At 52.2% G+C, this 14833-nt stretch overlaps 3 protein-coding genes across 3 annotated transcripts; 1 reads left to right on the plus strand and 2 right to left on the minus strand.

Annotated features, from left to right (window-relative positions):
• Window positions 1-718: 718 nt before the first annotated feature.
• Window positions 719-3401, minus strand: AYO21_04650 (hypothetical protein; the record flags this gene model as incomplete). Its single annotated transcript, XM_022654622.1, has 2 exons — window positions 719-1090; window positions 1143-3401. The coding sequence occupies 2 exons, from the start codon at window positions 3399-3401 to the stop codon at window positions 719-721; spliced, it is 2631 nt and encodes an 876-aa protein (XP_022512989.1).
• A 1167-nt stretch (window positions 3402-4568) lies between these two features.
• Window positions 4569-6167, plus strand: AYO21_04651 (hypothetical protein; the record flags this gene model as incomplete). Its single annotated transcript, XM_022654623.1, has 1 exon — window positions 4569-6167. One exon carries the CDS (start codon window positions 4569-4571, stop codon window positions 6165-6167), a length of 1599 nt encoding a protein of 532 aa, XP_022512990.1.
• Window positions 6168-9251: 3084 nt separating this feature from the next.
• Window positions 9252-10915, minus strand: AYO21_04652 (hypothetical protein; the record flags this gene model as incomplete). Its single annotated transcript, XM_022654624.1, has 3 exons — window positions 9252-10542; window positions 10599-10726; window positions 10781-10915. The coding sequence occupies 3 exons, from the start codon at window positions 10913-10915 to the stop codon at window positions 9252-9254; spliced, it is 1554 nt and encodes a 517-aa protein (XP_022512991.1).
• Between the last annotated feature and the right edge of the window lie 3918 nt (window positions 10916-14833).

Raw genomic sequence — 14833 nt, forward strand, 5'->3', positions numbered from 1 at the left:
CGGGTCACAAGGTGTGTCTCAACCGATAAGTACTTCGGGATTGAGCTTGTCGAGACAACTTTGCGAGTTGTCGCACTGCAGCTGATGGCCGGTTGAGATGCCTCGGGGATGCAGTGCCTGTCACGATGTTCAGCAAAGTCTCCCAACGTCTTCTCGTGTGTGCGCCATGGGACGAAAGGCACCGGGGAAGAAGAGGCTACCGCGGGACAGAAGAGTGGCGATAGAGCAGCAAAGCGAAGGCCGCATGAGGGAAAGTTCCGCTGCAGGTCCCGCTCGAGTCAAATCCATGTCAGCCAGTCGTGAGCACAGCTGAACCAAGGCACAAGCACAGTCAAACCAACGCCACGATCTCATTTGTGGCCAACATGATGCGCTTAATACCAACTGGAAAACAGGAGACGTGAAATAGACAGAGACCAGTCTCATCATTCGTACTGGCGTACAGACACCCCTTGTCAATAACCCTGGCAGCCTCGACAGGGTTACGTACAATGCCAGGTCGACTATATATCCTCTTCTAGATCTTTCAGAGCCTTTCTTTACAATTGCACCCTCGACGACACTGTGTCGGCCATTTCATCGGTGCTCTTTTTCCACCGCCAATCGCCATGCTGATTTGCGCTCAACAAGTCGCCATGCTATGCTAATTCAGGGTCAAGAAATGAACAGAGAGACCCGTAACGCCATAATCGACACTCGGTATCCTCACGAGCGCCTTCTAGAAGACTGCAGTCAGTCCGCTTTTGGACTGCCGTTTGCTGAATCGTTTTCTCCCTTTGAGCGACTCTGCATCGCCGCCCGAATGTTGCTTGTGCAGTATTCCTCGACCGGAATGGGACTGATTCACGTTATGAGGACTTAGATCCGTCGCTTGGTCAATCGTGCTAGCATGACTGGACAATGCCGAGGACGAGATATTGAGAGCGTCGTCGTCGTTGGAGTACGTGTTGTTGGTATTCTGCAGCTGCAGCGATAACGCAATCTCTCGTGCTCGTGCTAATGCATCCAGCCATTCCTGCGCCGCAACCGCCGTCGAAAACGCCTCGCCAGAAGGTGGCTTGAGGTCCTCAAAAACGTAGTGTCGGTCTTTCTGCTCAATGTGTTAGTGTTCACTCTCGGCATCAATCCCCCTAGGAACTTACGGTATCGACAATCCATTGGGTTACTCCCTTGGAATCTGTCGCGCTGGAATATTCGGTCCCTGGCGATAGCAGTGAGATTTCCGACTTTGACTTCTTCTCCTCTCCACCGGCCGCAGCAATAATGATCCTTGCACTCGATGTCACCATGACAAGCCTTTGCCGTTTCTTGTTGTTGCTGCCTCCAAACAACCTTGACAGTTTCCCTCCACCCTCGTTGCTGTGCGGGCTGTGGGGGTTGGGTGTTGACAACACATTTAGATTGCCTAGTTTGAGGATTCTCTCGTTATTTCTCGTGAGTACAGGAGACCATTCGATATCAAGTTGGCTCGGGGGCGGGAGTTCTGTAACCACTCTCGGCTGCGGCTTTTGATTGGGAGGAGGAAGCATGGTCGGATGTGTGCTGTGACCCGAGACAACATCAGGCGGAAAACTGTCTTGGGCACCGTTTCCATTAAGTTTTATGGGAGGTGCTGCTGGAGGAACATATGGTTTTAAGCGTGGTGCCTTCTGCTTCCACAAGTCGCGACCCCAGCGAACTCCGGTAAAGAAAGGGTGGTTCTTTGCATGCTCCAGTGATAACCGTCTTTGGGGGTCAAGAACCAGGAGTCGCTCAACTAGATCTCGAGCGACTTCAGGGAAGCCCCTGGGGAACTCGTAGTCGAGCGCAACGATTTTCTGGAAGGTCTGATAGTCATTGACAGCCTTGAAAGGTGGCCGCCCAGCCAATAGTTGATAGATGATGCAACCAAATGCCCACATGTCACTCGCTTTGCATGCGTTTTTGTCGGTCAATAGCTCGGGGCTCACATATTCCGCAGTTCCCACAAAGGAGTTGGCCCTGTTCTCGGTCGAGGTGGAATCGGGTTCGAAATCAACTCTGCCATCCGTGTTTCGCCTTTCCGGAAGCAACTTGGCCGTTCCGAAATCGGTCACCTTGATATGCATGTTCTCGTCCAACAAAAGATTTTCGGGCTTCAAATCGCGGTGTATGACACCTCGGCCATGCATGTACTCGATTGTGTCCAGTATTTGCGCACCATAGAAGCGAGTACATTCTTCATCAAAGGTTGACATGCGCTTCAGCACTCCAAGCAACTCTCCGCCGGGACACAGGTCCAGGACGAAATACAGAGACCGTTCATCTTGGAATGTGTAATAGAGTCTCACAACACCGGGGTGGTCTGTCAAACGGTTCAGAGTGTCTTTCTCGATATTAACGTATTTGACCTTCTTTTCTTTGATGATGTGCCGCTTGTCCAGCACCTTGATGGCATACTGTCTTCCACTGGCTCGATCCGTAGCGGCGAGGACGGTGCTGTAAGAGCCCTCTCCAAGGGTCTGCCCAAAGTTAAAGTCCCTCACACCCTTTTTGACCGGTTTGTACGCCACTGTGCCATCCGCGCCAATCTCCTTCTTGAGACCGACGGCAGCTCCGCGCTCTTGCCACTCCTCTGCACTGGTCAAGGGTCGATCTTCCATATTGTACGGCGATGTTGACAAGGGTGTCTGGTTAGACTTGGGGGTGGTTGAGAGTGGTGTAGTGCCGGTCGGTGTGGTTCCCATGCGGGAGCCCGCCATACCTCGAGAAGTTCTTCGCGGAGGTAGGGGTCCGTTGCCTAAAGTATATTGTCCTTGACCATATGCTCTCTCGGTGTGGCTATCGTCTCTTGATGGCACCCCAGCAACATCTCCGAGCCCCGAGCGCTTCGAAGATGTTCGTTGCGGAAACCCCGTTGAGGCTGAACCATCATTGCGAATTCTGTACGATCCTTGCCGTGAGACTCCATTTGCAGCTGCACCATTGACCGGCAACTGGGTGTAATATGCGGAACCCGGACGTGAGGCGTTCGACCTGGGATCGTGGAGGTTCTGAGGCATCATGGTAGGGTATTGGGGGAATTGTGCTTGTTGCTGATCTTGATAGCTATAGGGGATGTTTTGTCGCTGGGCGAGCCGCTCTGCCGATGTATTGTTCTGGGTGAAAGTGGGCTGAGGCGCAGACGAGGGCACTGATGGGATGGACGAGGCAGAAACCGCGTGGGATGGGAGGTCTTCGGGGCCGTTCACGGACTCCATTGGGGATACCGGGCTGTGAGAGCGCTGAGGGGTGGCGGAGATATAGTCTGTCCTCCCATCGGTATCGACCAAAGGCGATACCCGGGAGAACTGCGATGCGGGCGGCTGAGGTTGTAATGGTGTGTCCGGTGAGGTATCATCGGGATTCGCAATCCTCAACGGACCAAGTGAGAGGTCGGCCATTGTGGCACGGGGGGGTTCAGACTCGTCAACGATGTGGCTTGGAGAGGATCGAAATGCCCGATGACGTCTCAGTGGTGAGCGGCTTGATTAAAGTAGAGATGCTGGTGTCCTCATCGCTGCGGCAGGGAGAGCAGCAGCAACAACCACAGTGAGTAGGGTGAATCTTCCGTCAAGGTGCAAGGGTCCAAGACGGATTGCGAGTCGTTTCAGAATGCGGATTGCAAGTCCCCTGGATCTGATCTGGCACGGAGGAGTCTGATCTAGTGTCCGTTCTTCGGGCGGAGAGGTCGAAGGAGGGCACTAAAGGTAGACGGCGGCGCTGAGGACGAGGAGCTTCTTGTCAGGGTAGCGAGCGTGGGCAGAGTGTGTTGAAAGAAAGAAGAACCGTACAAGGTGAATTGTGCAGTTGGTAACGAATTGGTGGTTTGCAGGGACCGCAAGGATGATGGATGATGGTCTCGCAGCGCCGTTCCCTAGACAGATTAGCCACCAATCAGCCAGTGCTTCGCCATAGCCGAGCACAACTCGATGTCGGATCTCGTCGTGCCTATATTGCACTTGAAATAGTAGACAAATGGCCCGTGTCACTGGCGGAGAACACACGTAAACGTTCACCGAGTACAAAGCCCCAGACTACACCTGGCTACTGATTATTTTTCCTCGTCAAGACCGCGCAGATTGACTCAAAATTGCGGTGGAGTTCATGTGACCACTGCGACAACGAGGTGTGGGTTTCATGGCATCCACATACTTGTACGTGAAAAGCTTCCCGAGTAAGTGTGATGAACTATCGATAGCTTCTTGACTTCTTTATGTAATCGTATGGATGGCTGGCCGTTGTCACAGGAATGTGTTGTGTCGAAAGAGCTTCAACGGTGCCTGCACCACCTTCACGGAGAGGTTAGCGGAAGGCCTCAACCTTCACTGTCATCATGTCCTCGACCTGGGACCCAGAGACGAGCTCTTTCTATGGCATGGCTCGTCGCTCTTGCCTGATCCCATTGTGCCACGAGGATGCTGCGATGGTGCCGTCACTGCCATCGACCAGCATGCAACCCATGGCAGTTATCCTCCTCGTAGTCAAATCAGCCACCCACTTCTGGCTCACACGTATCAACTCGGATTCGTATCTCGAATCCTTTCTCATCACTAACTGACTACTGCATCATGATTCGCTTACCACCCAGCAGCCTATCCGTCTCAGAGCGAGATATCGATTTCCATGTCCGACAAACAGAAATCTACCAAGGTCTACTGCGGCAAGGCTTCAAGAGAGATGACATTATCCGCTATCTCAACGACTATCGCAAGGCTGCAGCAGATGTAGCCTACCCTGGCTTGCGAGACTTCGATCTGACAATCTCGAGCACCGCGGAACTGTCCTACCTGCGTCTCCAGCCAGCCTTGCAGGAAAGTGGCCAAGAAGACAAGAAGCGAGATCCTGTCCGCCATAGTTCCTCCGAGTCCACCAGCGGATCAACTTCCAGCTTTCCCGATCTCCCCCCAGAGATTGAAGACTCCCAAGACGATCTCCAAGACGTCGTTCCAGACGCGCTCGTGCAGGAGACGGGAAACCACAGCAGCCTCGGGTCCTCGAGATCTATCCCACCCACCCTGTACACCAATCCACATGCTCCTCGTAAGAGCTCGCTACTTCGGTTTGCTGAGGCAGCATCACCAGAGCATCCTCCTACCAAACCAGGAGAGGGTCGACCTGTTCCTGTGCCAACTCATACTCCAATACGTAGGAAATACAAGCGGCGAAGCCATACCTACCCATATCAGTCCTCCGAGCGAGACTCTCTTGCGGATACATTAACACAGGGTCATGTCATAGATGGGATGAATCGGATCTCCTTGGACGACTCTGAAGAGAGTATGCCTTTTGATCTGCCATCCCCGATGCATCCTACAACTCGCACATCTTCAGCTCAAGACATCCCGTTCGCGAGTCCACCAACAAAGTCACCGTCGGGGGATAGTCCGACGGACGTGCTCAGTCCCAGCATCACCCGTTCTACTGTAGAACGGCGTCGAAGCAGCGATATTCTCGCACAAATGTATTCCTTCACAGATGTGCCAAGCTCCCCTCCTTTTCTACAGACACCAGGCAGGGACTACTTCGAGGAGCAACCGTCTTCTCTGGGCTCCACTCGATTACCAAGTACACCATCACCAATCCGCAATGCTGCTTCCCTCTCACGTACCGAACCGCCACTTTACAGACATCAATATCTGGACGGAAATTCGTATACGGTGTACAATGATTCACTCCCTGCAAGCTCTCAGCCACAAACTCCGGCCGACACGTCAAGACATCCTTTGGTCACTGAACAAGAAGCCGCGTATACCGCACCACCCGGCATGCTCCGTATCGGATCGACCTCAGTTACGCACCATGGTCGACAGGGGTGGGACCAAGAAGGCGCACAGCAAAGCCCAACTGCTCGAGCCATCAATCTTCGTGAACGACGGAACAGGGAGTTGACGAGAAGTGCTCATGCTGAAGGAGTTCGTTTGCAGCGGTTGAGGATGAGGGACGAAAGCCGGTTTACACAGCGGGCACTCGAAGCTAACGCTGCCGCCACTGGCGGAGATCGAGTAGAGGCATTCTCGCCAACTGCAGATGATGTGTGGAGGGACGAGCTCGAGGCCGATCGCGTGGGAGAGGAGAATTTCGAAGCAGGCAACGACAGTAGTCATCGGAGAGTCATGCGAGCTGTGAGTGGAAATGCTAGGTTTGACCTTGGGGACTGGCACGAATGACGATACTGGGGCCTAACGAGGCCGCTGAGAGCCTAGTGCCGGGAGGAGGTTGAGAGACACGGGCTGGATTCAGACGTCAAAAGACTAGAATATCGGTAGATGGAGGACTGGTACCGGGTGCAGCCGTTTCGCAGTACAGGGATATACATATATCGTAGTGGTAACTTGTAAGCTCCACAGTGATAAAGCAGCGATGCACAAAGCATCAAGAAAGCAGTCCCCAGTGATCTTCTGGTCTATCCACTTTTTCCCGTCCCGTTGAGACCAATGTCTCAGGTGTGACTGGGTCCATGAGAGGATGCGGAGCAGGGAGATGGACAAGGTGTGTTCTGATTTGTTTGTGATGGGGCAATAGATGTGTAGCTAGGTATATAACTTGTGTTTTACCCATCGTTTACCGTATACTTTTTTGTTTATTGTTGATGGGTTATTGTATGCTTTAATGCTTGTATGCTTGCATGTATACATGTGTATGTATGGATACTCCCACCAGATCTGGTGGCTGGGTTCCTGGGTAGCTGGCCGGCTCTGGGTACATATCATGGTACATACGCACATACATATCTAGCAAGTATAAAGTATATTACAGTAGTTACATATCAATCAATAGGTATCAATAAGTCATGATACGTCCCTCCCCCCACATCCTTGCAAGGTTTCTATCTATCTATCTGACTTGCTCCACGGAAGGACCACATTCCCAGACTCGACGACGTACTCGATACATACATGTACTGTCCCCTCTATGTCTCATGCAGAGCCATGTCCGGTATAGATGGGACTGGGTGTCTCGTATCCTCGGGGCATCGGGCTCGGGGCGCCAGGTTGAGGGAATAATGTCGATTCCCAGCAAGTAAGTACCTAGCAAGAAGAATAGAAGGAAGCTCTTTTCTCTCGTCACGCATTACGCGTCACTTCTCGTTCTCTATTTTGTATATCGAGTTGCTTGTCCTGGTTGCCTGGTTAGCACATCCTTGGAGTTGCTCTTACATACCTCGTACGCTTGAAGTATATATACTCTGTCCGCCTTAGTCTCTCTCCTCCCCTTCCCCCCTTGGCCGGCGAGTGTCCGGGGACCCAGAATCTAGATTGAACGAGAACCTCCCTTCCCTCTCTGCCCCCGTCTTTTACCGCGTATCTCCCTTGCCTCTGGACCTCCCTTCATGCTTACCTCACCTTTGTACTCACTCCGAACGTCTCCTAACCTCACCGGAACAGGGACTGGGTCCTGGTTCCGGTCCTGGGACTGACTGACAATGTGTACTTGTCCTTTATTGGGAGACACCACCTGCCCAGATAGGCCGGCATAGGTACCTTTCATGCTCTCCCACGCGCGGATGCCTGTCTTTCTTGCCCTGTCTTGTCTTTGTTTCGCCTGTGCTGGCAGCGGGCACGTTTCCCGAATCCTCCTAGAGTGGGGTGATCCCCGTATCTTACTCGTACTCACGCTCCCAGCTTGGGTCGAGAGCTTCAAGAGGTACTCGATTGGTGGCGTCAGTCCGCTCGAGACTTCCTTCAAGCGCCACCGAACCCTGGTCCGGCCTCTCGATCTTGAAGACCGGGCCATGGGCGAGAACTCCACAGAGGGCTTAAGGTCCGACCCTTGGGAGACCCTCGAGAATCTCATGCGAGCAAGTCGCTTTTACCGCCGCGGCTATCTCGAGTCTCGGAGAGCGGCCATGTTCCGACAGGTCTACTGCTCGATAGTGCAACAGACCGACAGACAATCCCCACTCAGACAATGACTCGAACACAGGCAAGGGTAGCATGTTAAAGGTAATCTTGTGGCGCACAATCCCCGTTCGTATCCGTTCTAATCATGTGAATCATTCTGGGCCATGACTCTTGAGAGAGGGTACTCCGTATAGCAGCAAGATGACCGTCGACGGTCCACTGTGGCACTGTCTTGAAGCGACAAACCATATAGACGCAGGTCAACTTAGCCGGATTGCCAATGAGGTGGGAGAACAATCTGCTTTGTGCCTGGAAGCAAAGAAAGAGCACTCCTCAAGCTCTCAAGACGTTCCAGCCATACGCCTTCTGGACCCACGACTTTGGCAAAATAGCCACTCTAACTCAAGATATTTCGAACTTCAAAGAATGATGGTTGTATGCTTTTTGGAGGACTATAGTTCCAAGAAAAGCGGGATGTCCCTGCTCCAGATCCCTAGAGAACTCGCCAGAGATACAAGCGTGCTTGATTACCTTCTCGGTCAAGTATGTCCGCAGTGGTCTCGACGAGCGGTACTCGGTTTACAGCTGGCTGCACGGCAAGAACATATTGGCGCATATGTCTCCGTGCCATGGCAGTTCCAGCGTCGAGTTTCCGTAGAACGTGTCTGAATGCCGATCTCGAGGTCTTAGCGGCCTAACATACCGACGACGGACGGAGAGCATCTGTCTAGGAGCGCCTCCTCTTGTCATATTATACCGTTCTTCTGTTGTAGTGCTCCGCTACAGCTAGAGCTAGCTGACATGAACAGAGGTTCACATCACCACAAAAACTCCCTGCGGATATACACGGACATTGTAGGGTGCCAGCGCCGCTATACGGCTCTTTAACAGAGCTGGTTCTAAGCCACCCGGGGTTTAAACGACGAAAGATAGACTGGTGGTTGGTCGAGGATGCGCTCCGGAGTCCCTCCGGGCGGACCATCTTCCACACCTATTGGGGGTCCATCCAAGGGGAGGGGAGGATGGACCAGCAAAATCTCCGGATCCAGCAAGAAGCTTCAGGACACCACCCTCCACGCAGACCACCCGGCCAGCTGGCGCCATCCTCACTTCGGAATGACACCATCAGGTCACCGAGATCTGTTAGTGAGATGGCCCCTCGTATATGTACATGTACAACTGACATGCAGCACTGAGAGGGCTTTCCCGCGGGGTCGTGCCGAGATCGTGCTGCATCTGCCTTGCAGAGATCTGGCACACGATTGCGGATGACTTGCATTAGTTGAGGTACTGCTTGACAGGGCTGTTGTTAGTGGTATGGGATTTCAGAATCCCATGTCCGTCTTTCATTCCCTTATGTATTTCATAAGCGATATCTCATCGCGACCGTTTGGCTTGCTCGAGGTTGTTTCATCCAGAGTCATGATCATGCTTGTCCACTGTCTCCATCATCTTGTCAAGGATGTTGACACCCACGGGCTTCCCGAGTCTCTTTCTCCACTCTTCTCCTTTGTAGATAATGAAAAGCATCGGTGCAAATGCCAATACCCCCCCAATAAGGGCGAACATCAGGAAGGTCCACTGATAGCCGATCTTGTTCCCCAGGTGGACAACGTAGAAGGCGAAAGTGAAACCAATTTCCTGGCGAATAAAATTGAACAGTTGTGCGACTTCACTGCTTTCTGTCCGGTAACAGTCAATCGCATACGTGTAAGTGGTTGTCGTGATGATTTGCAGGCCAAAGCACGCGATGCCCATGCCAAGTATGGGCGCAATCCACACCGTACGGTATTGTAGGCAGAAGCCATAGATCAGAAGACCAGTGGGGATAATGATCTCGCCCATCCAGATGGCTTTGAGTCGAACTTCTGGTTCCGGGTCACGACCTAGTCGCTTTCGTTCTGCCGTGACAATGCGATCAACGACCCAGCCCGCAACACATTCGCCAAGGATCCCTCCAATGGTTAGAGCTGCACCGAAAGTGAGGCCAATAGTCAGAGTGTTCCAATGGAAGAACTCTGTGAATATTGCGGCGACGGTCACTGCAGGCACAATGGACGCAAAACCATACATGGTGGCGTAGTAGAGAGCCGGAAATAACACTGAGGGGTATTTGACCATCTTCAACGCTGGGAGTACAAATTGATTAGGTCTCAATCTCAGTTCTGGGAAGTTCGAACGCAGGCGCATGCGGGAAAAGTAGACTTCTTTGGTGAACCGCGGCCGATGCTCAATCGGCGACTTTAACAAGTCTGGCTTCGAGGTGTCGACATCCCTTTTCCTGAGATAGAGAGTCTCCGGAAGACAGAAGAAGGCAGTAATCAATATGACCGCGTCGACAATAGCCACAAATTTGAAGATCCATCGCCAGCCGCAGTATTCGCCCAGCAAACCTCCGACTATTGGAGCCAGGTGGCTCCCATTGACCATGGTCACAGTGAAGAAACCCATCGCTCTGCCGCGCTGGTGATAGAAAAACAAGTCGGTGACAGTGGCAGCACCCAAGGCAAAGGCGACCGGAAACAAGCCATTGAAAACTCGGGCAGCGATAAGTTGGCCATATGTTTGGGTATAGGCGCAGCCTAGGGCGGAAACGAAGCCCAAGAAGGTTGTGGCCAAGTAAACAGGTCGTCTACCATATTTGTTGGAGAGTGGGATCCATAGCCACGGGGCTATACCATTGAGCGCTATGCAGACGGTGCTTCTCACAAGTCAGTTGCCGGTGGACCAAGGAGGTGTTGTCAAGTTAAGACTCACGTCTGATACGAAGCGGCAACTTTGCTGATGCCAAAGTCTTGGGCCAGCAACACCACTGCGGGGTTGATTGCAGCAGTGTTCAGACCACCAATCGCAGCCAAAAGAGACGTCTGGGTCAATATAAGAATCTGTTCAAGGTCAACAGAAGTTCCCGGCCTCAATCACAGAGGTTGTAAACCAACCTTAAGCCACAGAGGCCAATTGAGAGGATCCTGCGGATCTTCAGACGGCCGGGGATTCAGTAACTCTCTTTTTGTCTCCTGGAGGTTGGTAGTCCCAGCTTCTTCCTCGTTCAAGGTTCCTGGATCACTAGACATCCTTTCTATTATTTGTGAATTCTTCATCGTGTGGATCGTGGGTAGCCGTGACCGGGTTGAGGGAGGATTGTGTGCGAGAGTAAGAGCAGGTATGTCGTCTGTGACACCCTTAAGCAAGGAAGAAGCATTTCGGCGACGTTTCAGGGCATCGACAAGTAGGGAAGAAAAGGGTTGATCAGCACCGAGGACGCTGCTGGATTGCGCTACTGCTAGTGAGCAATGTCATGCGTGCCCTGAGGGGCCAGGTTGAGAGCGCGAACGACTGGCCGGCCTGTGGCGAAGGAGGGTAGACTTTCGGGAGGGGAATATTTGGATTCCATTCTCGTATGAAGTTTCCGTGTGCCGCAGCGAGGCTAAGGAATCTGTGAATGCCCAGTGGGTAAGCATGAACAGGAACAAGCAGTGGAAAACAATGTGGAGAGGCGTTGGAGAGGGAGTTGTTGGAGACGCAGAAGGGACTGACGCACCAACAAAAGTTCCATGACAGTCGCTCTTGAGGAAACCCGTCGCCCCTTGTCCAGCCTGCGAAGTCAGCAGAGGCAAGAGTCTAACGATGAAGAGGTAGCTAGCAGCACATGAATCGCATGTCACCAAAAATCAATGGAAATGACCGCGTCAGGACACTGCGACAACCATCAGGAGATCCGCGAAATCAGTTTCTCTTGCTCTTCGGCAGGTGAAAAGAAAACTATGTGACACCATAGTAAAATGACGCTCAACTCCTACTTGGCCGAGAGGCTAGAGAGGTCACAGCCTCAGACGGAAAGAAACCAAGGATTCTTGTGGAGGAGTCGAAGTCCAAGCGCAACTGGGTCAGGTGTTTGTCTCTGCAGAATCTGCCTTGCTATGCTTGCCTGGCCCGTAGACCACAGCAGGAAATCGAGAGTTCGGGAGCCAGAAGGATTCGGCAAGACTTATGTACAGTACCTGGGAACACATGTCTACAATGTGTGCGGCGGAACATGAGGTACACATGTACACCTACAGGTGCAACTAACCGGCGGCTCCCCGGGAGGGCCACACAGAGGCCTAAACAACCACTGTCGCTGTAGGACTTGGAGGACGACGAGGTGTTCCAAGACCAACGGCATGATAACCCACGCCTTTTAAGTCCAGAGCCAGAGAAAGTTGACAAGCTGAGCAGTAGAAGGACTGAGCGGACCAGAGTTTGTATGCGTCGTGGTGGCGAGCAGCTCGCAACACGACCTCCTTTTCTTTGCTTGAAGACCTTGGGATACATCACTCTATGCGATGATCCTGGTGGTAAACTCTCCACGCGGGGCAAATGTAATGAGCCCATGGTGATAGATCATGGCAAAGTCATGGCTTCACAAGACCACGATTAGTACAAGGAGGGAAGAAGAAAGCTCATATACATATTCTCTTTCTGTCTTTTCTGTCTCCCTTGACCGCCCTCAGGTTATTGACCTAGGACAGCAGTAACCACCTATCGCTGATTTCCGCTTGGTGTTGAAGGCAGCCTGAGGAAGCCGTGGGCCAGAGATAGCTTGGGGATTTGCCTGCGATCAATGATCTCGACCAGAAAAAATGGGAATAGGTGATACAGAACATGAGAAGCAGTGTGTTGAGACAATACATGTACAAGTTCATCCACTCGGTTGATCGAGTAGACCACCGCAAGACCTTGACACCGTGCCTTTCATGCGCGCTTTCTCTGCCTATGTCGGATTCAGAGAGGATAGACCCGCCTGTAAGTGGCTGACAGCACATCCCTTCCTGCCACTTGGGAACGTACTTTTGGTCACGTCGCCGTGTGCATGAAGAGGGGCAATTTAGCCTTTTTGGCACGCATTCTGCGTGCACTAGGTCGAAATGGTCGAATGACTAAGTTCAGTGGTGCGCGTAGCAATAGGTGGGCGTCGATCCGTCGCAGAACCCCGGATATCGGCTCTGAAACTTTGGACGCATGGGCGGTCAGTGTACCCAAGGTACCCTACCGAGCCTGACAAGCCTGGCCATGTGAGTTGTCCGCCTTGGCCCTTTCGTAGCCATCCTCCAAGACTGCAGAGAGAAATTCCTTTCAGGCCACTGGTGCGAATGTGCTGACTCCCTTGAGATTGACTCGACGTCACTACGGCAGAGGAAGCCGGGGGGTTGCAATGGCCAATACCAGTCTGTCCAGGTCCTTCCTCAAACATATTATGATAGACAGCATTGGGGGATTCGCAAACCAGGAGGCTGAGCATGAGCATGTACTGTAGCATCGATGCAAAGGGTACACGAGCCTGGTGAATAGTTGATTTGTAAGATACGGGCACCATTTCCGCATACTCTCTGGCAGCGGAAGAGCCTGCATACGTCGTCTAACAGGTTCTCAACCAATTTCGAGGAGTGCCAATTTTAGAGATGCAGACGTCGTCTGCTAAAGCGGGTGATGATCCTTCCAGGACCTCGTTGCTCTTGTGGAAGAACGGATCGGAGCGCCTATCATTGACATGAAACAATTGGTTCACGAAAATCGAGATGGAGTGGAAATCTCGAAATGTTTTGTTGACGTCGGAGACAGCAGAAACGGGCCAGGTTTCGTTAGCCTTGTTTTCAGCGCCCCCGGTTCTGCCCTTAGAACGTAGGATATCAGCGCCGTTGAGCGCCATGTCACTATACAAAGATTAGTCAGGTTGGATAATAAATATCCGACAATGTGTTTGATGCAGATTTTTGGCAGATTGTTTTACCTATAACCCGGAAGTTTATTAGGTAGACCGTGTCGGATTGGGCGACATGGACGATGGGGAAAGGCATGGTTGCACCCTGTGTGCTATTCCGAGGTTTGGTCGGTGGCTCGAAAATCGACCGGGATTCTCCAGAGCAAAAAGCTCCAGAAGGGGGCTAGTGGACAAGGGAAACATTGTGGCGATAATGGTTGGGACCTTGTCTGCTTGTTTACTGGATCACATCAAGTCAATGCTAGTGGTGCCTGTGCACGGAGAGTGGTTGGTAACTTGGCCCCCTCGTGGCAATCAAGGGAGCCAACTCACCAGACGTTGAACCGTCAGGCAGGGAACAAGCGGGAGGCACATAGTGCTTATATCGAATAGAGTGCTGACCAGTGCTATCCTTGGGCACCTTGGGACAGAACCCCGGTACCCCTTGGATTAATTGGGCCATCAGGTCCGTATTCGTTCACCGGAAGTGCGAGTCCTGGCAACCCAGAGATCGACGGTGCGGATCCGCACTAGGAAAAAGCAGCAAGCTTTCCTACCAGACCTGGATTTGGATGTTCTGGAAGTGTGAAGGAAAAAACCAAAGAAATTCCATGCTTGCGGATGACTCGGCGCCTGCAGAAGAAGTTTACCATGACTAAGTGTGGTGTAAAGTTGTAAGCCTCCTGAGATACGAGGTATTCGCAACGGGCACCAGGAACTGAGCAGGCTGAAAGTTCCGAGTAGAGTTCCGAGTACCTCGTAGAATACTTACCTCGTATTCATTACCATGTGACCGATCAATACCAATTACAGACCTCGGTGAGCACGAGGCTAGAGAACGATTTTAGAGGTTGGTTGCCCGTCGGGCGAAGGAGCGGGGCGCTAACCGCATATGAATTTTGACCTTGGAGGTGGCAGTGGTGGCAGGGCCGATCGCTGACCGACTCGTGTCTTTGTGAAACTCATGGCTTGCCAGGGATATGTCATGAATGGGTTGGCACGAGCTGGCACGAATTGGACCGTCTTTTTTCTTAGCAACTCTGTGGGTTTCCAACAACCTGGGTCTAAGATGACCGCGCGTTGAATTGTTCGGCCCATTGTCCGATGACCAAGGGTAGAAAGAGCATCAATAATCAGCCACAAGAGCTTGTAATGGAATACCTCGGAATCGTAGAAGCCAGTTGAGAAACCTGCACTTTGCGAGGTGTGTTTGTGTCAATAACAGCAGCGTCGGTGGTAGTCGCAGTCGACG

Source organism: Fonsecaea monophora (genome assembly GCF_001642475.1).
Source record: "Fonsecaea monophora strain CBS 269.37 chromosome Unknown Scaff27, whole genome shotgun sequence".
Lineage (NCBI taxonomy): Eukaryota > Fungi > Ascomycota > Eurotiomycetes > Chaetothyriales > Herpotrichiellaceae > Fonsecaea > Fonsecaea monophora.